Genomic DNA, 27,039 nt, shown 5'->3' on the forward strand with positions numbered 1-27,039 from the left:
TTCCATTTATCTATGGTCGCTTCAAAGAGAAAAAAAAATATTTGGAAGCCATTCCCAGGAGTCACATCAACTGTAAATTATTCACCATAAAAGTCGACAGACACCAGCGACGGTGAGACTTGCTTGCCAACATGTAAATCTGGGTGTCCATGCGTGTAAGATTGCTGACAAAACACACACATTAGACTTTCAAATATGTTCTGTCTCCTTTAACGGTACCTGGAGAAATGTGCATGGAAGTAGAAGTATAAACAGGGGGAAGATAAATGAAGATGGACAAGTTTATGCTTGCCTGCTCCTCTTCCCCTCTCCTCCTCTCTCTCTTCCTTTCTCCATCCCTTGTCAGAGAGTACATTGCTCTTTGCACGTCAGAAATATCCCTGTACAGACTTGAGTCCTCTTGGTGCTGTCTGAATAATGTAGGGTAATAAAGGTTTGTCACACTTCCCCCCTAAAAAAAGGCTAACAAAACACAATAAAAAATAAGACAAAACAAATATTTTTTTCAGATTTATAACAGATGAATGCTGCTCTGAAAGATGCAACTATACAAATACATTCATTTACTAATTTTTACTCTTATCCAAACCCTCACAAAACTAGGATAAAGATTGTTAATGGTGGATCCAACCTCCTTATGCTCAAGGTTAAGTTCTTGGTAGTTGATGTAAAGAAAAATAAAATAGCCAAATTAAAGAAGACAGTCAGACAAATGTAATTTCCACATTCAAATAATGTGAGGCTCTTTCACTTAAAGAGCATAACTACTATTTCATTTTTCTTTTTAATCACAGATACAATATCTGTGCATCTGACCAAATTGAGGAGGATTTTTTTGTATCTGATTGTCATTTGGTGTTGATTTGAGTCTACATGTTTGTCTTAAGTATGTTGTTTTGACATTCCAGGAAAGGTATAGCAACGCAAACACTTGTTCCTCCGGTACTGGTTGCACAGTTCTCACGCACGAAAAGTTTGAAAGGTTCACCTGTTAACTGCCAAAAATAGACCCGCTAGTTCATGGCCCTAGGGTGATGTTTTGCGCTGACTTGGAAACACCACCCGAACAGAGGGGCGAGGCGCCATAGAAGAATGGCGTCTGCTTTGCATCCATGTTCATCTAATGCGGAAGTCGGCGGGCCTCCCATTTCCGTACGCGATTACAGCGCATCCATGCTTTCACCGAAAAAAAAGAGAAGAAGAAGAAAAGAAACCGCCTCGTTTGGTCGTAGAAATACGCAAGTTATAACATTGCGTGTTGCGCGATATCAACGCGCCTCTGCAGCTTCCAGTAGTCTTATACAGAGGGGCCAACCTTTTTGACACGTAAAGCTTGATGCAAATCTGCGGGAATGCCCCGTTTTACGGTATCTACAAATAACGGCAAAATGAAGTGTCGACAACTGCATGGGATTTGTTTGGCTTCGATCCTCAGTAAAGTGATCGAGACGAGAACTAATACGCGAACGCTCATGCAACTTCCCGAGAAACGACTAAGAATTAGGAGTTATGCGTTGGCTTGCACGGTCTGACGAGTCAATCAAACACGGACAGCCTGCGACGCCCGAGGCAAACTTTGCTCGGAAGAGGGGTGGGGGGGGGGGGGGGGGGGGGGGACTATGCTACTCGGGTTATGCGACCTACACTACTACAAAATGAAGATAATGATGGTGATGACATGACAATCAGCCAAAATAGGAGTTTTAAAAGCAAATATTCTTGATTTAATGATAATAGAAATCGCCATGAATAGTGTTTTCATAAAAATGCAACTTATAACATTAAATGCATTAGTAATTGTCACCATTATCATCGTTACCTCCTTATCACCATTAGCACCCTTCTGCATAAGATATGAAACGCAGGAATCCAGAGTTCGCGAAAATCCTTGGGTTCACCTCATATTCGTTATTCATTGCACGCGAGTATAAACTCATATTGACGGATGACTACATGAAATGTATTCAGTCATTAACAAGAAACCCGATGGCATCTCTAACAGATATAATTTTGCGACATGTTCTTAGTATTCTGATCGTAATTTCACATAATCTCGTTTTATGGCTAACTATAATTTGAGTCGTTCTTCCTTTGACCTTTCTTTCTTTTTCTTTCCTTTTGGACGATTGTTTTCACTCGTCATAATCGTTAAGCTACAAATGAAATCCATAAAAAATAAAGAGAAAAATTCACCACTTCAAGAATTGTCACGAAATTTGAGTTGTTAAACTATCAGGATGTTTGGAAGCGGACGCTGCGCCCAGAACAAAGAGATTTTAGTCCAATGAGCGCCTCTTGCATAAATCCCGAGAGCACCAATTAAACCGTGTCATTAACCTAATTACTTCCGCTTATCTCCTAGGTGACAAGCGACTTCATGAAAAGATATACAAGAGGGGCTTGTTACGGGGCTTCCTAGCGAAGGATGCTGTTGAAAGGGGAAGCGATATATGCAGTTGAAAAACTCTTCTTTTTTTGCATCAGGTGAAAAAAAAGTCCCCACTCTTAGCCCCTCCTCCCCACATCACCACTATTTTCGACAAATGTACCGTTACCGGTAAGACCTTTTGATCATTAATTCTTTGCGCGAAAGACTCGATTCTACCACGTCCTAATCACCGTGATCCCCCGCAGGATTGTGCTGAAGATCGACCCTCGAATTCGGATTGTTGCATGGGGAAGAGGTTCGCCTACCGAATGGTTTCACTCACGCCGGTCTGAGTAGTGGCAATCCCCTTCCTGCGTCCCCTAAACCCCTCGCTAATCGGCTAAGACTTGAGCGCTTCATTGGCCCCACAACAATGGCTGGGCAACACGGCGCATCCTCGACTCGGGAGCGCTGAATCGCAGCGTGTTCCAAGAGGCTCCTAACATTCTGAACAAAAGTCCGAAACACGGAAAATCCTAATGACGCAAGGCTTCACGTGAATACCACAAAAGCAAATGCGGGTGATTCATGGTGCAATGTCCAAGGGAATCGAAACCCTGCAGTTAGGTGAAATATCAAACTTCCTCCTCATAACAGTATCCAATATGTGACGATTTTAGCGTCGCCGTAACAGAACTTCGCGAGATGTAGTTCCGTGTAGCCGTAAAGACGAGAGAGAGGCGTATATTCTTTATGGGCAGACAACTCTGGTAGGAAAGAACAAAAAGATGGAGGATCTAAGTTGGGTGTTTTTTTTTTTTCGGAGACCGTGAGTGTGACGAATGCCTTTGCGCTTACACGAAAAAGAGGATCGTATAAGGCTCAATGCCACAATTGTTGCGCGAATTATATACGAACAAAAGGACGGCTTACGTAACTCTCTCTCCTCTATAACAGCACTCGAATCGATGAGTGAGCGGGTTATCCTTGTAAATTATACGTACAAAACGTGGACCAACTTTACCATGTGAACTTCCAAGGTAAAGCAGATGTAAATTCAAAAAGTTTTCCAGTTTTCAACAATAATAAATAATTATCATTCTGTATCACTAAATAATTCACTGGTTCAAATGATTTTGCTGCCATCTTACGGTCAAAAATTCGATTAGGAAATAATACATGTATATACGCAGAAATTGATGAAGATCATCCATAAGATTCTAAGTTTACAACCACTGAAATGAATGCAGAATGTATCACAATTCCCGTGATGTACAAAATACAGTGGAATGAGATACACACTCAGAAAAAAATATATATATTTAACAAGTGAATAAAAAGCTTGTGGTAGTAAACATCCAGTAAACAAAAGTATAAACTATAAAGCCGTGAAATAAAGTCGTGATGTACCTATACTGGCAAAAGAAGTGATGTGATTTTCATAACAAAATGAAACGAAGCTGATATCAGTGTTTGTTGGAGGGGCGGTTAAAAAAAATGTAATTGAAATATAAACATTCCATATTGATTGTGTCGTGCATTCTCGCCCTTGACAGTGTTGTGTTTCACTCAGATATATCATGAAAACTTAATATCAAAATGCTCGCTTATTATACCAAAAACTTTATCAAGGCAACCGGCTCCTCGTCAAGCGAACGAGCTACTAAAGCAGTTCCGTGTTCTTTGAAAAGATAGTAATATAGCTAGAATATTGCAGTTTTGTTGGGAAATAAACGGGATTGAAACTGAGAGAAAGAGCTTGTATCAATGGGCAAATATTTGTCGCGTCTTGAATACGATACCAGCCGGCTCTGCGCTACAGGTGCATGAAACAATCTCCGGACTTTGCTTCACATGATGCCGCCAAAACACGGCTCACTTGGCCAGCTGATAATCATCAACTTGCACAACGCGATGTGTCCGACGGAATTATTCATGATACGCGATATACTCGGAGAAAATCCATTCAATTTGGCGAAGTGGATTTCAATCACCGTGATGTTCGACAAGTGTTGTTTTCTGTGTCCACGCGATCGTTTCAGTAGGAAGAGAAGCGCTACGCTAATGACAACGACCATCTCAACCACACACACACACACACACACACACACACACACACACACACACATACACACACACACGATAACAATACCTATCTGTGTATTACCGGTACTAATGGCACATTGACAAGTATAATCATGTAATATGATATAGAATAATTACAATACAAATTGTACTACAAATTGTGGAGTATGATCGTTATTGCTTCGTTGTACAATGACTGGGACTGAAATGATTTGCAGTGGTTTGAAAATTATGATATTAATAGTATGATGATAATAATAGATTTTCCACCACGTGGCTGACTGTCATGACTGTGAAAAATCCCTCTCTTGTATCTCCACGTGACCTTCTTGTAAGTTTTTAAGGCACTTTGAATTAAGCAACATCCACACGCTTAGATTAATTTTGGCGGCAGGGTGTGGGTGGCGTGCGTTAAAACCTTTTTGTGTGTGTGGCTTTTTTTTTTCGAGGGAACCATTACTGATGTAAATACCGCTGGGTTGCATGTCACTTTTACCTGCACGGCTCTTTGATTCTACCTGGTTATTGTCTATTTGTTTTCTAGCTGTGATTTTATTCGTATTCCTCTAAAAGCACGGGGATGAATTAAGACGGAGATACCAAAACGGCAAAATAAATTCACGTTAGCAATTTAAACTTGTCCAAGTAGAGCAGGTGCTACTAAAAAAACATCAGAATAGACAATCTAAGTTGAATCCAATGGGTACTTGAGAGAATTAAAGTTGATTGAAAGTAGGGGGCCTAACTATATTGTTTCAACATGAAACTCCTGCCTTAAAGGTCGAGATCCACAACGGAAAACATCAAACTTGATACAGACGAAAAAGGCCCCCAAATCCACTATAGGTTTAATAAACAGCAAACAACACTGAAAACAAAGAAATAACACACACACACACACACACACACACACACACACATACATACATATACACACATACACACACACACACACACATGAAAAGAAGAAAGTTAAATACGGTATACCAGTATCTTCCATTAATTTTCTCCTGGAAATGTAATCATTCGATTGAGATGTTCTTTAAAGAGGGTCAAACAAGAAAACTGAGCAATGACTGAAATAATGAGAGTTAAAGTTTGCATCTTACCTCTTCTTCACCCGTGGTGCTGCCCGAATCCATGCTAACGGTGGACATCTTAAGTCGCTTCCTACTGGGCTCGTCCAAGACCTGAGGGTCCCCTGCCTCCAACTCGGCGTAGCTGCCCACGGTGGCTGCGTCCAGGCGGTGCGTAAGGGCAGACGGCAGGAGCGCGGTCCCGGGGTCTCGGTGATCCCGCTTCAGTTTTCCTGCTGCAGTTGGCGGAATGATTGAAAGCGAAGTCGTTGCTGTCGTCTACTTACAGTAGCTGACAGCAGTTCTCACAACCTTGCAAACACGACAAGCAGCTGACTCTATGGTTTGAAATGAATTGAGTTTCTCGAAGTGAAGACTGCGCGTGGAGCCAATATGGAACAGCAGGTTAGATACGCCAGTAAGTCCGGGCTTGTATCCGCTCTGCGCTCGGCGTCTTTTAGAGGTTCGTCTGCGGAGGAATGTAACGAGAACGGGTCATCGAAAGTTGATTTTCGGAGTTACCATTTCACGATTCATCATAATACTGCATCCAGACTAAAAATATCACGGATTGTGAGCTTTTCTCATGAAGTGCATGCGGTGCTGGCGAGTTTGTGCTCTTTTAGGAAACAAAATAATCTGTCCGAGTGCGCTTTGTGCTCCTGAAACAGGGTTCTGTGGTCACACCATCGGGAAATTTTCCCGGTTGTGACTGCTGAAATACCGTTCAGTCAAAAGAAGCACTGGGCGTTGAGACGTGTGAAGCAAACATGCGTGCATCATTCTTGCGGCATTCTTATCGGTGAGAAATGTCAAAAATTAATAAAAACAAACAAAAAAGAAATGCCTGTGCTTTTGCTATGTGCTCATATCTACTGCTATGATGCGGTGCGGAGCACACTACACACACGGAGAAAGTTAAACGTCGTCTGTGGCGGCCGGAGTACCGGTACGGTACGCTAAGAGGCTCAGCTTCTGTCATGTGCGTTGCACGCGTGTTTCGATGTGTGTTTGTGTGTGTGTGTGTTTGTGTGCGAGGGTGCGATGTGTGAGAGAGCTACAGATGAAAAGCGTGCGCCGTGCGCCAGGCGGTTCACATCGGGGCTCGACAATAATTTACGAGTGCGTGAATGAACGGTTTTGAATCTGCGGATTGCTCGTCGAGCCTGTTGAGTGCCTATCTTGCGCTATGCGTTCAGTTCGATTGAGAGACATACGTATGCTTTGTTTCCAGTACAAGCAAGCTTGAGTTTTCATCATGACGTCATAGTTATGCCCGTCGAAACAGGGCAGGTTAGACGGAGTTACCTTGCAGACGGCGCACTCATCGGTGAAAACGAGGTAATTTTTCTCTCGACGAAAATTAGATTGTGATTTTTTTGCTTCTCATCAGCCGTTCATGATTTCGCCAGACATATTTTCGCTGTGTGTTTTAAATGTTTCCGTATCGCCAAACTGCGTTGAACACAGGCATGTACACCTCCGCTGCAATACAGTGTTCATGAAATGGGAAATCCCCCAAGATCTCCTTTAAACGAAATTATATTTTGCATGTATCGGTATTCGTACCAATGAAAGTACAGCTTTCGAAATAATAAGAAAGCATTGCGACACGATACCTCCGCCTAGATGACATATTGTGTCGATGTTCATTTTTCTCTCTAAAAAACAATGATAATAGAAAAAATTCACTGAAATTTTTTTTTCAGGTGGAGAACTGTTCTTTCCATCTCTTGCTAAACTAGAGATGTAAATTGAAATATATTTGAGGTTTATATGAAAAAAAAATCGAAAATGAACTAAGCTCATTCTAAAATAAAGTCACAATAGTATTGTGATAACACTTCTTTGAGAATGTCAAATGATATCAGTAGTAGAAGTAAAAGAAGTAGGAATATTGTTGATTTATTATGTTATGTCTTTTAAAATAAAGTTGGTTAGCGCCTCTTTTTGACTGCTGGAAATCATCACAACCTCCTCTCATTAGTATTTGGTTTTTTATCGTTGGTTTTAAGACATTTGTGTGTTGTTGTTGTTGTTTTTTGGTGTTTTTTTTTTAACTGCAGCTTCTGTCACTCTGTGTTTGCAGTTCTCTTCTCTTTCTGGACGATCGTGAAAATTTATGCGGGGCAATTTGCGATAAGCATCAAAGCGTCAAGGCGGTTTACTATGGCACCATGAAATTTGGCTTCCATCTTATAGAAGCAGACTGCCGTTATAATCGTGTTGATAGCCCCCAGGTCTAGAGAAATAATGACAGTAGCGTGTGAGGTCGTTTCGAAACACATCTTCCACACACTTGTAATGATGTCAGTCCTTCACTATGCATAGTCTGCTAAGCGTGTTTGATGTAGCACTCAATGCGTGGGAACGCATGCTATATGTAAATGTATATGTGTAAGTATATATATATATATATATATATATATATATATATATAGGCTTACATATCCCATGACGACAGTTTCAAGGGAAGTACATCGAAACAACTTTAAACCTGCACCTGCATGGCTTTTATTTTGCCAGAGAGAGTGAAAGAGAGTAATTAAGAAAAGAAAAAAGAGCGTCAATGCAAATGGCCACGACATTATTAAGATCTCTTTTTCAAAGTGAGATCATGTCCACTGTTCTTTGTCCGATTAAAAGTCATTAAACTGCGAAATGAATAAATGTTTTTTAAAATGTTAAAAATGCTGGCTTTGATAGTACTTATGTGTTACACCACTTTATTGCAACAAAACAGCAACGCAGTGTGATGAACATGAACTCTTTCAGGTGTGTGAAATTTTAATCTTACTAACAGGAAAGAAAAGAGAGAAAAACGTGTTTTCATTGGTCCATCTGTTTATTACGATATACTTTTGTGATCCAAGTATATTGCACTAATGCATTTTGCATGCTTGATGGCTGTTCAGACGACATGGATATAAAAGTATTAAAAAAAAAGATGCATGAGTGCACTGGTCCTGTGAATGCACAAATGCTATGTTTACATGACACTCTATGTTTGTATGTCTGTTTGTACTTATGTACTTTGTGCGTGTGTATGTGTAAAGGTATCTGAGTATCATATGCGGATGCGCGAGTATGAAGTATGTGAGCCCGCCATATGCATGATGATTCAGTGCTACGCTTTCTGTGATGCACAGAGAACAAGTTGTGAGATCCTGCCGTAGGGTTAGTACCTGCCTGAGATGGCGCTATACAAGGATTCTTTGGTTTGGCGAAAACACTTTCAGCTTTGGTCTCGTAATGGCGGTGCGTATACAACGAAAGACGCCTCGATGCTGTCACAGTTAAATATCTACGATATATGATCTAGAAAAATTTGGTTCGCCACGGACCTCAAGCCAGCCCAATACATTTATTTTATAGTAAATGTCAGTGATGATAACATTTTGTCATATCGTGATTGCAATAAGGTAACATATGTCATGTTAAAGTTTCTATAAGGTATTTTTGTGAGAGATGTTTTGTCCAATCATTAGATATCGTATATCTGTTTGAGACATGTCCCAGTCACATTGAAACAGATAAGGGCTCAGCATGGTGTCAATTCTTACCTGTAATTGAAATATTGCCTAAAACTATATGTTCAGAAGGCTTTTTCATGCATTTGCCAGAATCATGTGCGTTTAAGGGAATATATAGTATTGGTGGGGATGAGAATTAGGCTTTTAACTTTTTGTGAGATACCAAGAAACCACTCAAGAAATAGTTCAGAGCATACCATTTTAAGAGGAATTCAAAGTTTATCAGATGACAATTGGTTTTGGAATCGCTGAGACATCCAAAAACAAAGTAAAACAAAACGATCCTAATAAAAGGTGGGTCCCGCTTTTTATTAGGATAGCGCTTTTTTTTTTATATCTCAGCCATTTTAAAACCGATTTTCATCAAATAAATGTTGAATCCCTCTTGGAATTACATGCTCTTTCATATTTCATGAGAGATTTCTCATTATGTTACCAAAAAATATCAGAAACCTGCAATTAGGTTTCAACCAAAACTATCCGCTCCCTTTAAAGTATAGCTTTGGATTAATCTCGCCTATATAGTTTATGTGTTTTTGTTGTGTTTGTTTGTTTGTCGGTCTATTTGTCTGTTTGATTGTTGTTTTCAGTATGAAATTAGTCTCATTTTCACGGGTTGACATTTATAGGTTAGGTAAAGCGTGTTTTTATCACGGTCTCCGTAGCGTCGTGCATGAAAGGGGGAGGTGAGGGAAAAGGTGCTTCAGCTAAAGCAGAGACAGGTACGTTGTCATACAGGAAAGGGAGATTGTGCGACTAATGTAATACCCGGAGGTATTTCGGCAACAATCCCATCGTGGATTCCATGATCTATAATTCAGAGTATCAATGGATCAATGGATTAAAAGAAGAGGAAAACATGTATGTCAATTCAATTGATTTGATTATAATTATCCTGTTTTGTTTTGTTTTGTTTTGTTTTTGCTTCCCCGGAGGCGGATTTGTTAGTGCTCAGGCATCCTTTTCTTGAAAATAGAAGTTATCTATACATGACACATCATCACATGACAAACTAAAAATAATAATACATAAAACAACAAAACATGACATAACATAACATAACATAACATAACATAACATAACATAACATAACGCAGAATGTAACATAAGAATTCATATTGTGTCTTTCTCCCTGCTAAACAGTATTGGTCGACATACATACAGAGCGGTCTATAACGTGTCGCGAATAGAATTTCCGTGCCAAAAAAGTACTGCACCGATAATTATTCGCAAACATGAACGATTATTTCACCCTGTGAATTTTCTGGGTAACTTGTCGAAAGGCGTCGTGGTGATAGCATGCACGTGGGAGGACAATTCCGTCTCGTTGGAGCGCTCACAACTCGTAATAGAATCAAAGAATTTGTTTTAAGACCACACAGCGCTCCAGCTACTATATGTGATGGAATACATGTCTCCCAGAGCTAAGCAATCATTTTCGAATAATATCGTCGCAGAGAGAGAGCGCGAGCAAAAGTAATTAAGTTATACTGGAATCGGACAAAAGAAAGAACGCGCCGGTGAATTCAATGCTCTACGTCGTGTGCGCAGACGGCTCAAAAGCGACAGCGACCGCGAAATACGCGTGCAGTTTCCGTGCCTCAGTGTGCTGCAGCGCCGTTTTTGTGTTAAAGAATTGCAATTTTGCAGTGGCAAAAACAAAAATGATCCCTATACTCATTTCCAGTGTCTTCTATGTTGTCGTCGCTGTTGTTGCTACTTTTGCGCGATCTGTCCTACATTCTGCCATACACATCCATGGGTTTATCCTCTATAAATATACGTCAAGTCTCCATCCCTTTAAAGGGACATTCCAGACGATTTTCATAATTTCACATCATGTAGTACATAAATCGACAACTCCATACATAGATTTGTGGAATTTATTGTGGTTCTTGAGCAGAGAAACAATAGTTTGAAAAACCTTAAACAAATTACACTGCACAAGGATGATGACATAGGAGGTTCACATATTTCAGAATTGTAGCAGTGCAATTCCATTACAATACCGCTTGCTTGCGAGTTCACCTGTGTATAATCTATGCATGCCTTCTTCTTTTGTTCTGCTTCCTTGTGCCCCGACTCATGCATTCTTATGGTGACTCTGCCATGTCATCATCCTTGTTCATTGCAATTTGTTATAAATTTTGAAAATATCCTTATTCTTCATCCCGATTATCACAAATTCTGAAACTCTGTCCTTAGTATAACTAATTTAGAGTTGTTCAAATGTAAAAATCTGAAAATCATCCGGAGGTCTCCTTTTATTCTCTCTCGATATCTATCTTTGTCCTTTATTACATCTCTCTCCATTTTTTCTCTTCCTCTTCCCCTATGTTCTCTCCCTCTCTCATGTGCTACAAATAGAAATGCGAGGGAGAAATCTGAACCAATCAAAAACGTAACTGAGGGGGTGAAGATGTACTTGATTGTGTGGAGGAATCATATTTTTATTTTTACTGTTGTCCTCTCCTCTCATTGATTTCTATTTTCACACTGCGACATGAACGCGCCATCGATTCGCGTTGTCGCCGCCTACGGTCGATACTATATAGATCAGTTCGGACATGGGGCTGATAGGTCTTAATCGCCCCCCGCTGTGACTCGGACTGAGACTCTCTTGACTAATGGCTCACTCAGATGACCCGGCCTGCCCCTTGTAAGAGGTTTCTGATTTCAAAGTGCGTAAGAGCCGCATTTTATTGTCGAAACACCATTGTCAGTGCTCTGAGATGGGGGCAGTGAACGTGTGTCACCATGGAAACGCGGATACCCGGCGACCTCCATAACATCAGCGTGATAGTAGATGCGATAAAAAAAAAAGTATGATATGACTTCGCATAACCTAATGGTCTCACTGTATCTTGCTTCTCACTATCTATAAGAAACTATATTTGCATTACTCACTTTTCGGTTTAATCTAACGTGACAGCGTTCAGAAAGCGTTTGCTCTAGCCTTTTCTGTTTTTTTTTATTTTTTTTTTCCGTTGTTTTGGTCATATAAAAGTGGACTATCTACTTTTAATACACTTTAACAGGATGCGTTACGTAGCATCATTATGCAACTTTGATTATTTTCAGGCGCAAATGGCTGTCTCTCACGTGTGTATCTTTCACGCTGTAAGCAAGCATGATAAGGGTCCATTAAAACTTTGTATGCGATATGCACAGACAGTTTTATCAGGGAGGTCTCCTCCCACCTCTCTGATTTTATGCAACGAACATACATGAACCTCAACGCTCTAAAGTGTAGATTGAAGCTGAATTAGTAAATCAAGTTATCATTTAACAATCTCTAATAATAAGGACAAACCATTAAGCTCATGCATGGTGTGTTTGAAGTCTCTCGCACGGGCATAAACATTAATTTCACATTCGACAAATTTTTATTTCACTCTGTGGCAGTGCGCCATCCCCCGTGCGGCAACGTGCGTTATGAATATATGTTGTCATTTTTTTTTTCACTCGTCAATCCCTGTAATCGACCACACAGTCATATCACTTTGGAGGACGAACTCGACAACGATAATGTAACTAGGCGCGGTCACAATGGCAAAACATCGAGAAGCTTAAGATCGCAAAGTTTTAGTTTTTAGCGGTCACCCTGGCAAAACTTCGAGATTTTAGAGATAGAGGTCTAAACTTCTCGATCTTTTACCAGTGTGACCGCGGATACTTAAACGCACGTAACGCACAGGATATTAGTGTGTGAGTGTGTGTTGTGTGTGTGTGTGTGTGTGTGTGTGTGTGTGTGTGTGTGTGTGTGTGTGTGTGAGTGTGCGTGCGTGTGCATGATCATGTTGGTGCTGGGTAAAGAAAGATACGGGGAAAGAGAGAGATAGAGATTGTACAGTATCAAACATAAATCGCAGGAAGCTGGTTACTGACATACATCTACATCTACGCATGACAGCAACTTTCTCAATAACCACTTATATCACTTTTTATCCTTGCAGTGCGTAGCACGATATTTTTACTCGGAAAGGAACGGGGTAAACGGAGTTCCTTTTCTAGGGGTGAAAAGCTGAATAGAAATATATGATGCTTTTAACATAGTTAATGTTACATCATTTGCTCGTAATATTTATGTCAATGCTTCTGATTAGGGCGTAGTGAAAGTCGGCAGAAGATAATAACCATGAACATGTCGTTGCCCCCAGCTGGAAGAGTGCTCACAAGTCTAAGAAGCATATTACAACGTACTAATACCAGGCGATGACGACATGTGTAATATCGCACCAAATGCAGTGCCTTGATGTCTTCCTTGTACCGAATAGCTTGTCAGTATATGATCATTTCAGTTGTTAAGTTTTGTTGTTGTTGCTGTTTTGTGTTGTTGTCTATTTCTGTTTACTTTTTTTCAGGGTCTTTGTCCTGGTATATTACGGAGGCTTCCATGAGATCGCAAAGACTGGTAAGTGATCCTATATTACAGCAATATTCCCAACAGACAAGGACAGCCGCGACAAGATGTCGACCCCAAAATGACTCCCCCAAATGGCTTGGTCATTCTTTATGTGAGTAAATTTCTCCACTCCGCATTATGGCTAAATGGTTGCTTGTGCCACTCGTGATGGTATTATGGAAAGGAGGTGCCTATAGCATGTTCTTTGCGATTTTCATTCACTCGCATCAATAGTTCTTCTAACATCGCCTTTCCGGGAGCGCGAATTCGAACGCATAATCAGCATATGACGGCGCATACTTTCGTGACTTCTGTTTTCTTCTCGAAAATGATCTTAACACTTCACAGAATTGCTTTGCTCCGCGCTGAACACTAATTTAATGGATCATTTACACGCACATGAAATGGAGCTTTTGTAAAGTCTGTGGCTTGTGATGGCGTTCGCATGTACGCACTAAGTGGAGGACGGCGCCCGGGTAGATGCTCACCCGAGACTTATTGATTCCAGAGTACCCCTCATTGAGACCTGTGCTAAATGTCGCGGCGGTTTTTCTCCCACCCACAATGAAACCGCGATCAACGTAATCAAACGTTTATGACGTAGACTCAGGATGAACGTCAGCGTCCTTGATGACATTATTGGCATAAAAGTCATGAAATCGTATTCACTCTTTAAGATTTTTTTTTCTTCCATTTTTTGTTTCTCTTTCTATTTTTACTTGAACAGCTAACAAGTGTAGCGATTTCAAATCAATCAAGAATCAAACTCACAATCTTATAACAGACTGTGGTATACGTTTGTCGAAAGTGAACAACATAAAGAAAGAAAGATCACTCGTCAAAAATAGCAATTATCATGTTCTTACTTTTCTGCACCATGCAATCATGTATGTGTTTTAGATAGATATATAACTTTGGATGATGTTCGTTATTCCGAAGGTTCGTTATTTTGAAAATGGAGTAAGAACCGATATTCAAAAAGTTGCATTTGAAAATAGTCTAAATAAGTTTCGTTATTTCAAAGTTTCATTAATCCGAAAATAAAAAAAAGTTGCCAATTCCGAATGTTTGTTAATCCGCAATCGAAATAAGGTTCGTAAGTAACCCCCTTTTTCAGATTAACGAACCTTCGGAGGAAAAAACAATTCTTATTTGATTTTCAGGTCAACGAACCTTCGGACTAATAAGCCTTATTTCATTTTCGGACTAACGAGCCTTCGGAATAACGCCACAAATGTTCACATTAACAACTAACCACATTAAGATATCGATATAGGTATACGGAATATGTGTGTTTCGGAAAGAAGGAAGCACCTTGTTCCATTTTCGGACTAAAGAACCTTCGGAATAACGAGCATCACCCGAAGCAAGATACCATTCACGAAGGGGACTGATATTACTCTAACACTTCATACATACAGTTAATAACAAAATTATTCATACCCCTGAGAAATAATTAGTTTTGCGGAGATTATTTTACAAGTAAAGGATGGAGTGCTGGTGATTGGGTGTTAACTTTTTACCCTTATTTGTCCTCTATGAATTGACATTAATTCCAGTTCACCTCATTTGCAAAACAATATCTAGAAATGTTGAGATATAACACCCAGTCACCATCACTCCATCCTTTTATACTTGGAAGAAATCTGCTCAAAACTAAAAATTTCCCAGGGGTATGACTATTTTGTTGTTAATTGTGTGTACTCTAAAATTGTTAAACCTTACTGACTGGTTTATGCTTGCAAAAGGGCAGAAACATCTAATTTTTATCTACTTTTAAAGAGCACCAGGCGTTTGCTCAGTGGCTCCGATCATCCACTATATACACATTGTCTTATATCCCCATTACATATAGACATCGTCCTTTTCACTGTCACACCACGTCATTAGTTTTCTCTCTCCTCCCCCCCCCCCCCCTCTCTCTCTCTCCCTCTCTCCCTCTCCCTCCCTTCTTTTCTGCATGGCAGAGGGTGTTTGTTTGGATTTGTCCGGAATATTTGTTAAGGGCTAGATATGTTTCTATTCCTACTAAGTTCATGTAAATGAGTTTTTATAATTCCACATTTTATGTATGTATCTAATCGACTGGGTAATTTGTATTACGGATGAGTGCACCTTCATTTTCACCCCCCCCCCTCAATTTCAGCATTTTCATGTGCCCATTAAATTTTTTCCTTTCCGTATCAATTTCATAGTTTGTTTAGTTTATTGTACATTCTAATGTCAATTTATACACTTCTGTACAACTTATATGTTCTGTTGGAGATGAAAAAATAATAAACGAGTGAATAAATGAATGTTAAAGATGTGGCTTAGTCGTCTTTGCAATATTTAAATCCTGTTAATTACTCCCTCTCCGCCCCGCGGAGCGGAATCCCGAAAGAAGAGGTAGTGGAAGGAGGTGGGGAGGCTCTGAAAAGTCCCCCACCACCTCGCCCCCATTTTGATATCTCCACGTGCCTTTTAAGAGACAAGATTACGGAGAAAACGTAAAGATCATCGCAACGTCGACGTTTCGGACATAATGTATGTACATTGGATCACCGCATCATCTCGCTATACGCTTACCTTTCACACCCCCACCCCACCCCACCCCAAACAAAGCGAGAGGGAGGATTACGCTCACACACGATGACAATAACACGTGTAAAGCATTTCCTCATTTCCTTATGTGTAATGCCTATTACATTTTTGTTTTCAATCGTTTCCGGGTTTATGCCTTTTATCCCCTTAGATTTTAAAATAGACATACTAAGCTTGTTTAACTCCCCCGCTCGCTCATGATATGCGCATCCATGTACAAATTGCGTGGGTACTCGTGGAGCAAGCGTGTATAAGTAGCCATATATTCTTTCTCACTGTCAGACATCCTTATGCAGCTGTCTTTCTACGGTAATCCACCCAAAAGTGAAATCAATTACGGAATAAAAAAACACAAAACAAAACAAGAAGTTTGGGTGAAATCATTCATGTAAAAGCATCAGATCAAGTATGATAGAGCAACTTCTCATGAAGACGACAAAATTGTATTCTAGTCGAAGACACTGATGCAAACCTTCTTTCTTAGGATTCCTTGTCTGCTTTTTCCCCTCGACATTATGCATCATCATCATCCTCTTCGTTTCTTCTTCTCCAGATCCTTCTCACTGTTTTCTACTAATCTATACCACTACTACTACTACTACTGCTACTACTACTACTACTACTACTGCTACTACTACTATACTACTATACTACTACTACTACCACTACTACTACTACCGCTACTACCACTACTACTACTACTACTACTACCACTACTACAACTACTGCTACTACTGCTACTACTGCTACTACTACTACTACTACTACTACTGCTACTACTACTAATACTACTACTGCTACTACTACTACTACTACTTCTGCTACTACTACTACTACTACTACTACTACTACTACTACTTGAACACTACTACAGTATTACTACTACTACTCTACTATTTCTACTATTACTATTACTTCTACAACTACTATATATAACATCCACAATTACAATATAACACCATATTATCTTCCTTTTTATTTGTTTTTGTCTTATCCTCTCTTTATCATTTCAGTGACCCCGCTTCTCCCTTGCATATACTTGTTTCACCTTTTCTGATAATATCATTTGCTGCCGATATCAACCAGACTTAGAATCATGTTTCAACTTTTTGTATGCATGAGACAAAACTACCGGGACCTAGAGAGGATCATCTTTCTCGAGCTATAGGAAAATTAACTGTATCGCGATCATCCTTATAAACAAATCGCCGTAGTAGACAAAACATTATCAAAAATTTCTCATTCCCTGAGATCGCCATTGACAAACGGCGATGCCACTGTGGTTCCGAGTCGTCCGTTCTTTCCGTTTATTTTGTTGTTGTTATTTTCAGGTTGTGATTGAGATGGGTGACACATGGCAGATTCTTTATTTTTAATTCGGATACACCTTGGTTAAATACATCAGATAATATTTGGTTTTCTGTATCCATGGTATCATTGTTTGCTGCTGTGGTTGTTCATGGTTTAAGAGCTTGATAAGTTGAATCATGTATTAGCCGCCTTATACACTCGGCAAGCATTTCCACGTCCCATCCGGGTTCAACTCTCAGCTCATACCCTCCACCATTTGATAACGCCATTATCAAAATGAATCAAACAATATTACGTCGACATTATCTTGACTTTAATTCTTTTTGCCCTGATGCCCTAAAATTAGGGCAACGCCTGGGAAGGAAACCGTAAGGTCACTATCTTGGACCAGTGAGTATAGCGCTCTACAGGAAGGGGTGGAATGATCTATGAAATGGGATATCAATACAATGAGAGAGTAGAAGGTAGCAGCCAGGAAAAAAAAGCACACTTTCATAATACAAGACTAAAACAGAGACAAAATAGAACAATGGGAGTAGCGTGACGAAAGAGAACTCTAAAACGGGGAATTTACACTTTGACAATTAAAGACACAGCAAACAAAGACACGATGGAACAAACAAAATGTCTTCCCTAATTATTTTGCATCTGCTAAGAGATTTCTACTTAACTGTTTAAAGAGGATCGTTCCTTTCTCTCTCTCTTTCTCTCACCCTACTGCAAAATATCATTTAATATCAATATAGAAACAATGAGGGTTGAGTCGCAACTATGTTGTTTAAAATCACCGGAAGTGAAAACAGAGAAAACTGAATAAATGATTATCAATATTAAGGGTTCTAACATGATTCCGAGTGTGTCCAATTGGTTTGGTTTGAGCCGAAGACTTTTAGTTTCCAGTACCATCAATCGCTGACACACTCTAAGCTCTTTAAGGACGAGCGGCCGAGATTCACAGGTTGACGGTGTAAATACAATCGCTTTTGTTTGCCTAAAGACCAGGGGTAATCGTGCCGTTTAAGTTGACTACGAGGAAGAATGAGATTAGATGCGTTATGCAATGAGGAAGTGATCAAGAAGGATGCCTTGATTCCCTCATCCACATTCCTCTTGGGGCAAGCTCAATCTGCTTCGACAAATGCACACAACACCTCTCTTTCTTCTTTGATTCTTCTTCTTCTTCTTCTTCTTTTTCATCATCATCATCATCTCTCCCTCTCTCGATCTCTCTCTCTCGATCTCTCTCTGTTATTCTAAATTTGTAGTCATGTTTCGGTCCAAATTTCCCAAGCCCCTTGGCAATCCTCATAATGGACAAATAACGAAGCGAGCGATGAGATACGGTTACGCGAAACTCGGCGATGGCGACGCGGCGAGCGTGTGAAAGATGAGGCGTTGCTAGGATACGAGGACAAGAGGTGGAAAGCAGAATCGACGCGGTAGATGAGCAATCGTGTGAGTCAGCGAACTCTTCTCAGGGCAAGCGAGATCATCTCAAGGTCACAAGGGCATTTTGTCTTCTATCTGGCGCTCTCGAACTGGAGTCGAGGCGATCACTTGCTTGAAGAATGATTCCCGTCCAACATTTTGATGTCCGATCACATGATAATAATAAATTGATTAAATAGTAGACGCATTTATACTAAAATTACACAAGCGATGGTGATTGTTAATGTCTTTCGTTAGAGTATGATATTGTGGTTTGACTCTACGCAATCAGCAAGTACATCTGGGTCTCGAAGGAATTCTACGGAATCACTTGTCTAATTGAGCAACGAACTAGATGGCTTGTCAGGGTAATCTGAAAAGATGGTATTCTCCATTCCAGGCGTTTCAGTCGAATTTTAGCAGAGGTTAACTAGCTAGCCATTAATGCATTGCAAATGTCACCGTTATATCGTATCTATCAACTTCTTTGTTTTCGCAAATATCTCATGCCACTTTTTTTTTTTTTAGATAATCCTGCATTGCTCCATACATTCTTTTATTTGAAATGTCATTTTAGAGGGAGTAAAAATAGGGGCGATATCTCTGCTGACAAAATTTTGGCGCTTGGCAGTTTCGTATTCAATGAGAATATGGCTGAATGCTCAATCAAAGAATATTCTGATTTAATCAAATGTCGATCACTCTTGAAGCATAACTGCAATTGCAGCTACAATTAAGAAGTGCACTTCATCAGGTTCACTATTATAAAAAGTGCAACTTGCTAGAAAGGTGAATAAAAGACGAAATGACTAAACACAAAGAAAAACACCAGCTGATGCCTATATAATATGAACCAACTATAAACAAAGCTCGGTTGAAGTATGTAAAGGCTATTATGCGTTTTCGAGGAGAAATGCAAGGCAAGGAACTCATAAATCAAAGTAATGTACAACGATATCTGAAGGAAATGAAACGTGGTATGACATCAGCTCGAATGAACAGAAAAGGGGCATCAAACAAATTTGATATAATACATCTGTGAAGGCGCGGTAAGAATAAACAACGAACAAACAAACCTCAAACCAAATACGTCAAAATGTGAGAGTAGACCCAGTTGCAACAAGGCGGAATAAGCATTAGACGAAAGAACAAAATTATATGAGCAAAGCAGTCCCCTGCTTGAGAGTAAGCTCACGCAGGTGTAAATAGCCAAACTGATGCACAATATATTCCTCAGCTCTGCTCTGCCATCAACGAGTCTCTAATTGAATTTGCCCCCTCAACGGCAGAAGCATTGAAGTCCTTGCACTGCGTCGCGGTATCACGCAGCTCTCTCTCTAAAGGGCTCACACGGGTAAATAATTCCCCATAGAGACGTATGTTAAAATTCAAATTTCAAAAAAAAAATTGTAAAATAGCTGGGAGAAATGAGGTGTTTCATATTCACTAACCTGTATAAGTGAGATATGTCCTTTCATCCATCAAATTTTCAAGGCAGGTTCTTCGGTTCAAACTCTGTCCAAGGGTCCGCAAAGCCAGACTACGAGTTCTTGTCACTCAAAAAATCACCTATTTTCGGTACATGCAGCCAGTGAAATATAGTCCCCTTAAATTCCATTAGAAAAGCTTTCATCTTCCAACAAAAATACAGTTTGTTGAGGAATTCATACTCAATATCTACAGCTATTTAGTTTTTTGCCAAACTGCATCACTGATTTTTAATTAATTTTTATCTTCATTTATTTTGGTATCTTTGGTACGAATTTGTGAAGGGGTCTGGGACATTCCATTTTATTTACAGGTGTGAGCCCTATAACGGCGGATTTGCAAGGGACCGAACGGACTGTTCTGGGAAGAGTACACATTAGAGCCCACACCATAATGACTTGAAAGATATCGTGCTAGTAGGATCACACAGCAAAACGAAGGAAGACAAACGAACGTATGCTATAACGGAAACAAAGAAATACGTTTACAGCAGGTAAATACATAAAGGGGAGTCATGCTACTTAGCACGGCAAGTATCCAGCATGGATAACACATAGCAAAGAGTCAGCCGCTCACAACTGTTTTAAGACATTGTATTTATCATTTACCGTACACATTCTTTCTGAAAACCAATACAAACTACACTCCGATCCCAAACCCCAAGCATGCCCGCGAGCTTTGATTATTATCTATAACTTCAATGTATAGGCCTACTTATATCTCCTTCTAGTGTTTCCGTAGACACTTCGTTAAGATCTTGCAGCAACATATCAGATGTTAGTATGTAAATCGTCACAACTCTGGTTTGCCTGTTTGTGGTCTGATTTGTGTCAGTTCTCAATGACCTATTGCTTTTGTTTGCTATGTTTTTCGTATGCTGTGGTAGGAATGAGTCTTACTATTTCAAACCGATGAAAACAACACATTCTCTTCGAGTTATCAATTCATTTGTCAATCTTACTGAGAAAACACACCTTGATTTATAATTCATGAACACCCATTCCCAGAATCTCACGTGCAATTATTAATGCCAAACTTTGCACCAATGCAGTATCAAAATTGCTGAGAACTATTGTCGTTTTTATAGTTGCTTTTACACTTTTTTTTTCTGTCGCCACAGAAGTTTGGCTTTTTGTGCGTTTTATGCGTAAGACAATTTCACCTTCTTTTTTTTTCTTTTGGTATATTCTATTGCTTTCGATTGGATTATTTCAAATTGGATATCATTCTAAATTGCTTTTCCTGTAGTAGTGCATTTCTTGTATGAACTTTGCCGGGCACTTGCCGGGTGAGGGTATAAATTCAGCGATATTAGTGTATCAAAATTCCCCCTTAAAGATAAGTGGAAATTGGAAATCAAAAATATGCAGTCATATTAAAAGATGTCTTCTCCAAATGAATCTTTAGTATCCTTGGCGCTCCGATCTTTGTATGCGTAATAAAGTCATTTGCATCCTTATCTAGCAGAATCTCTAAGTTTATTATTTTTCTCATGCTCATTCTAAGAGCAATAATGATAACAGAAAATGAAGTTGCATGAATAGCATCATTTGGGTAGAGAAAAAATGAAAAAAAAGTACTCTAAAATAATGTTGACATAGTTTCCTCATTGTCGTCAACGCTCTAAGACTTGTCGTCTTTACAATGCTAAGGAGCCTAGAATTGGTCTGCCATCTTTTTATTCATGTTCTGGAAGTTAAGAACGGAAATAGCTGTAAAAATAGAAAAATGGTGGGTTAGCCACGTTGATAAACAACTTTCTAAGCCATCAATCTGTCAGTGGTTTTTAGATTCTCTCTATTTTCCTTGTTGCTCGGATGTAATTTTGTTTGTAAATTATATGATATGTGTATACGAAGGTGCATGTATGTGTCTGTGTGTGAACTTTCTTTTCTTTGTTTTCACTCATCCATTCTCCTTTTCGGGGGTGTCACAGTAGGGCAACGATAATGATATAAAGAAAATTCAACATTATTTTCATTTTCATAGCATGGTAAAAGAGAGCTTGACTTACTTTTTTTAGAAGACGGAGGAAATTATTACCCTTAAAAGATGTCTTGTGCGTAACATTTCGAATGCAAGATGTGTAATTTTCATAAATATAATATTACTAATGAATTATACACTACTGTGTATTAATGATATTCACTTTCTGCATTCACTGAATTCACAATTTGCGAGTAGTAAATTCCTCGTTAAGTATTGAACCGTGTGTGCGTTCCTGTGGCTTGCAACGTTCACTCACGTTTACGGGATCACTTTTAGAGTATAAGAAGTGGTATGTGCGACAGACGTTGTGTTGGGTAACTGCGTGTAAAAGAAAAAGAAAACAAAGGCAAAAACGACACGAATTTTTAGCAGGTTTATTATCCACAAGCACTTTATTCGTGTTATGTATCTTTTCCTTCCCTTTTTACATTTTCGCCCCAAAATCAGGTTTTGTAAGGAGAGAGGGAAAATTAGCAACTTCCATCTCCAAAGGACAGTGTTCTTGGTGAGAAGAGATGATCTGGTTATTCTGTTCTTTCCCAGTGCGTTTTCCTTTTCTTCTCACTTTTGGTGAATCTTATCTGGTGTAACAAAGACTCCGAAACTTTACAGAATTTGTTCAATTCAAAATATGCAGCAGATTGGTACCCGAGAGAAAGCCTGCTATATTCCCAACTATTTGTCTAAGTCTATGCAAGACAATGCGTGATTAACCAGTTTCGCAGGTATAGATTTTATCTTTCATTCATTTTGTTCGGCCATCAGAATTTTCACTCTCGAACGACAAAGGCTACGCGTCTTTAGCCTATATCCACGCTCAAATTCCCCGGTTTCGCTTCCATAATTGGTCACGAGGGATGGCAGTTGTGTGGTTCTTTGTTCAGGGGAGTTGATCTATCTTTTTCGTTGCTCTCTCCCTTTCTCCTCTGTCTGTCTGTCTGTCTGTCTATTCATCTATTTGTCTATACAATTATGCATTAATCTATCTCTATTTCTCGCAGACTGGCCACATTACATTGCTATACATACACTGAACTTGTCCTGACTTGACTGTCAGTAAATGACAACTCTATATAGGCCTGCTATTTATCTATATTCATAGACCAGTCTATGCGCAATGATGGGTGGATGGATGCATGGTTTTTCTGAATAGGGTCTTCTAGCAACCACTTTGATATACATTCGTGCTGTCATGTTCGTGCCCCCTCCCCACCCCTCACCTGCCATTGCGACTGCTAGAAGAACATCATTGCAAGATGTTAAACATGCTGTCGGCCACTTCAGTGGCTGAAACGGTACATTTTGTACCTTTTTTGATAATATCAGCTGCTATTTTGGCGAAAACTCATGATACATTCAGTGGAGCATATCTATGTTCATCACAGCTATGCAGAAAAAAAAATAATGAGTTTAATCATAAAATGCAATTCCACAGGTAAAAAATGATGTCAGAATATGCGTTTTTGCACAAAGTAGGGTTACCACAGAAAAGGGACCATATGGGCTATGTACAAGGACATTGCAGACATGCTTCACAATTATTCAAATATCTTAGAAATGAAAAGAGATGAATATCTAGACATTTCTGTATTGGCTTCCTACAATATCAGTTTACACAATCAGATGTAAAATTTGGAAAAGCCTAAGAGTAAAATTAGAAAATTATCATTATTTGTCATATTTTTCTTCAAAAATTATGTACAGGTTTGTATATTTCAAATACGAAATTTTACATTGGGCATGAAATGTTGTAATGATAAGTGGAGTTTATCAAAATGAAATCTTATTGATGAATGATTTCAATTTATCTTCTTCAAAATGGTATATAACATAACATAAATATTATAGTAATGATATTTTGAATAATTTCAGAAAATTTGAGTGGCCCTCAAACTAGAAATGCTTAAAATACCCTTAGCAGTGTAGGGAATTTATTTTCATGTTGTGAAGGAACCGCATGTCTAACCAAATGTAGTTCATTCCTTCAAATTTTATTCTCGCGGTCTTGTTTTTAGTATTTGTCAGTTACCGATAAAGAGTCATGTATACGACAGACAAGCGATGGTGACAGAGACCCATGAAGCGCGATCTAATGCGTTTGCCCCGTACTCTTGACATAAAGATAGCGTCTAAATTTACATCAAGGATGTTGCAACAGTAAAGACAGCTAGCTAGTATAGATGATGATACAACTGTCTAATTCATATGCCTCTCCTCGCTTGCAGATTGCCACCCTGCAAAGGGTATACATGTCCGGCGACTGCCGCGGGAAAGTGGTCCCCAAACCTGCCCATGTGCGTATGACCGTTTCAGTATTACACAGCAGGGCTGTTGCAGTCATTATGTAACGGAGATTTATTTACCGGTACACTTTAGAAATAATGTATTCATGTCGCTTACAATCTGAACCATATCTTCCTTCTCTCTTTGTTCCATTCGTGTCTACTTGTGCAATTTCTTTCTTCAAAGTTCATAAATCATTATATTTGTGACTGCTCATTTTCAATTTTCGATATGTCATATCAGGCAACATTGAAAATTTACTCGCTCGACGCTGTAGAGATCTCTGTTTAGTCTCTCATTCAAGAAACAATTCACGTTACAAATGAATCAAGAGAGGTGTTTACCTATGCCTATGACATCGATCTCACATCTATTTCACATTTCGCATGATTTATGTATTGATTTCGGGAAAAAAGCGATTTAATTATGTGCATAATACCGTCGTACGAATGATTAAGTTAGATACAAGATTTTCTGGGCGTTATCTAGTCGATAATAATATAACGATCATAATGTACACAGGTGGAAATTAGAGAGTATTTGGTGTTTTGCTTGTGAACAAATGTGATTTCAGAATTAAGGTGAAGCAAGATTGTAAAATGTTTGTAAAGGAGGGTTTTTCAAAAGGATATGAGAACGAACGCTCGGAAATTCGAGTAATGGTTTGTGTACAGTGTGCTTTTATATCAAGACAGCCTTTTTGTTTGTTTGTTTGTTTGTATTTCCGAAACAGTAAAATCATAAAGAATAGCTAGTGAACATGACATAATAGAAACATGAATCAAAGGTGAATTATTTGTAACCGCGGATAGCCCATTTCAGATCTACTACATGATAGATCTATTCTTTCAAGGGGTCCATGATTTCTATAAGCCTATAGCAATTAATATATCTTTCAATCTAACTAACAAAAACATATTTTACAATCACATTCACGCAATGCCCACTTTCAAGAGAATACTAAAGACAACCCCCTCCCCCTTCCCTTAAAGGTGCTCATAGTAGGCCTCTGATAATACGAGGTATAAAGCTGGGGGGTGTTTCATCAACGTTTGTCAGCGCTGACAATTTCAGCAAAATCCTTGGTTTTGATTGGATGAGATGCTCTGGTCACTGACTGTTACTATGGTGATTGTCAGCGATGACAACTTTTAGCGCTGACAAACGTTGATGAAACACCCCCCTGATGTTCACAAAATAGGTAATTGATTCTGAATAATTCTACTCCTAATTGTACCTTATACAAGTGCATTGTACACAGTTCAAAATCAGCATACAACTCTTTGATTCGTTCGTTAAAATCAGTCAGGCTACAGGACTGTCTAAGAGACACAGGCAGATTATTGTATAAATTGTTGCCATAATACAGAATTGTAATGAAACGTTTGCAGTTTTGTGAATTAGGTTTCGGTAAGGTTGATTTCTCGCTTAAGAGTATATAGGCCTAAACCGATGGTTTTATAAGTGAATTTATCTCGCAGGTAAGTAGATGCCATAAATCGTGAAGAATGTTGTACATCATCGAATGAACATGCCTTGAACTTCGATTTTGCAAAGTTTCTCGTCCAGCACAGATTAAGTATGAATTACTGAAGCCTACCACATTAAGTGTGCTCGTATCACATTAAACAAGATCAAAGTAATATCGAGAGTGAAGAAATGACAGCAAAGACGGTTATCGAGGCTATGCCGAGAATATTGATCTGGTGAGGACACTGCAAGTGTCATGGAATACTATTGTATTTCATGTGACTTCTTTTTTTTTTCGCGAGGATCATGCACTTCAAGCGGTGGGGCAGCCTCTGTTCCACCGTCGTGCTTCTGAAGCTACACAAGTCACCCTCATTTGATTAGGTTGCAACGGGGAAACGTCAACCCAGGCGAGCGCCTAAATGAAATTCTGTCAAATTTTCGCCTGTAAATAATGCATGTAGCACTAAAGACTGAAAAGAAGAAGAAGAAGGAAAAAAATGCTTGCGGGAGTGTTCACTCGTCTTTCGCTTCGCACCGGGCGGCCTCCACCGCCCGGGCGGAGACCCTCCGATATCACGAGGGGTAGCTCCCCTTATTTGCTCCCTAAGCCCTCCTCAACAATGCGATGCACACCATGCACGATCGTTCAGGCCAAATATTAGTGATTATTAACTTGAAGTCCAGCAAGGTTGACAAGCAGTGCAATGGAAAGAGAGGGTAGTAGCGACGTATAGAAGGAGAGGGAGAGGGGAAGAGGAAAGTCTCGCGCTAGAAATAGTCTGAAATCTTTGCATTTGATTTGTGAAAAGAGGCGGAATCGAGTGGGATGGATAGCGCCGTTGACGGTATCAAGCATGCGCGCTGAGACGGAATTGATTTTCGCGGTGCATTGTTCGCGTCCCTACACGGTGGATTCAGTCAGCGAACTCCCATGCCAGCTCTAAAAGATATGAAGGAAAAAAAAAACGATATCGAAGGGTTGATTCGTTTCTTGATTTCTCTATTTGAAAGGGGCAT

The 27,039-nt window shown here is 39.4% G+C and overlaps 1 protein-coding gene across 1 annotated transcript in view; it reads right to left on the reverse strand.

Moving 5' to 3' along the window:
* The window catches only part of LOC139737549 (RNA-binding protein, mRNA-processing factor 2a-like), a 153,517-nt gene that overhangs the window by 115,359 nt on the left and 11,119 nt on the right, over positions 1-27,039 (reverse strand). The window contains exon 2 of the mRNA XM_071648227.1: positions 5,563-5,998. Within this exon, the coding sequence (XP_071504328.1) occupies positions 5,563-5,610 (48 nt within the window). The 5' untranslated portion in view covers positions 5,611-5,998. The remainder of the gene's footprint in view (positions 1-5,562; positions 5,999-27,039) is intronic.

This window comes from Diadema antillarum, unplaced genomic scaffold (genome assembly GCF_040938485.1).
Source record: "Diadema antillarum isolate AM-2024a unplaced genomic scaffold, OU_Dant_1.0 seq00000696_RagTag, whole genome shotgun sequence".
NCBI classification, from domain to species: Eukaryota; Metazoa; Echinodermata; class Echinoidea; order Diadematoida; family Diadematidae; genus Diadema; species Diadema antillarum.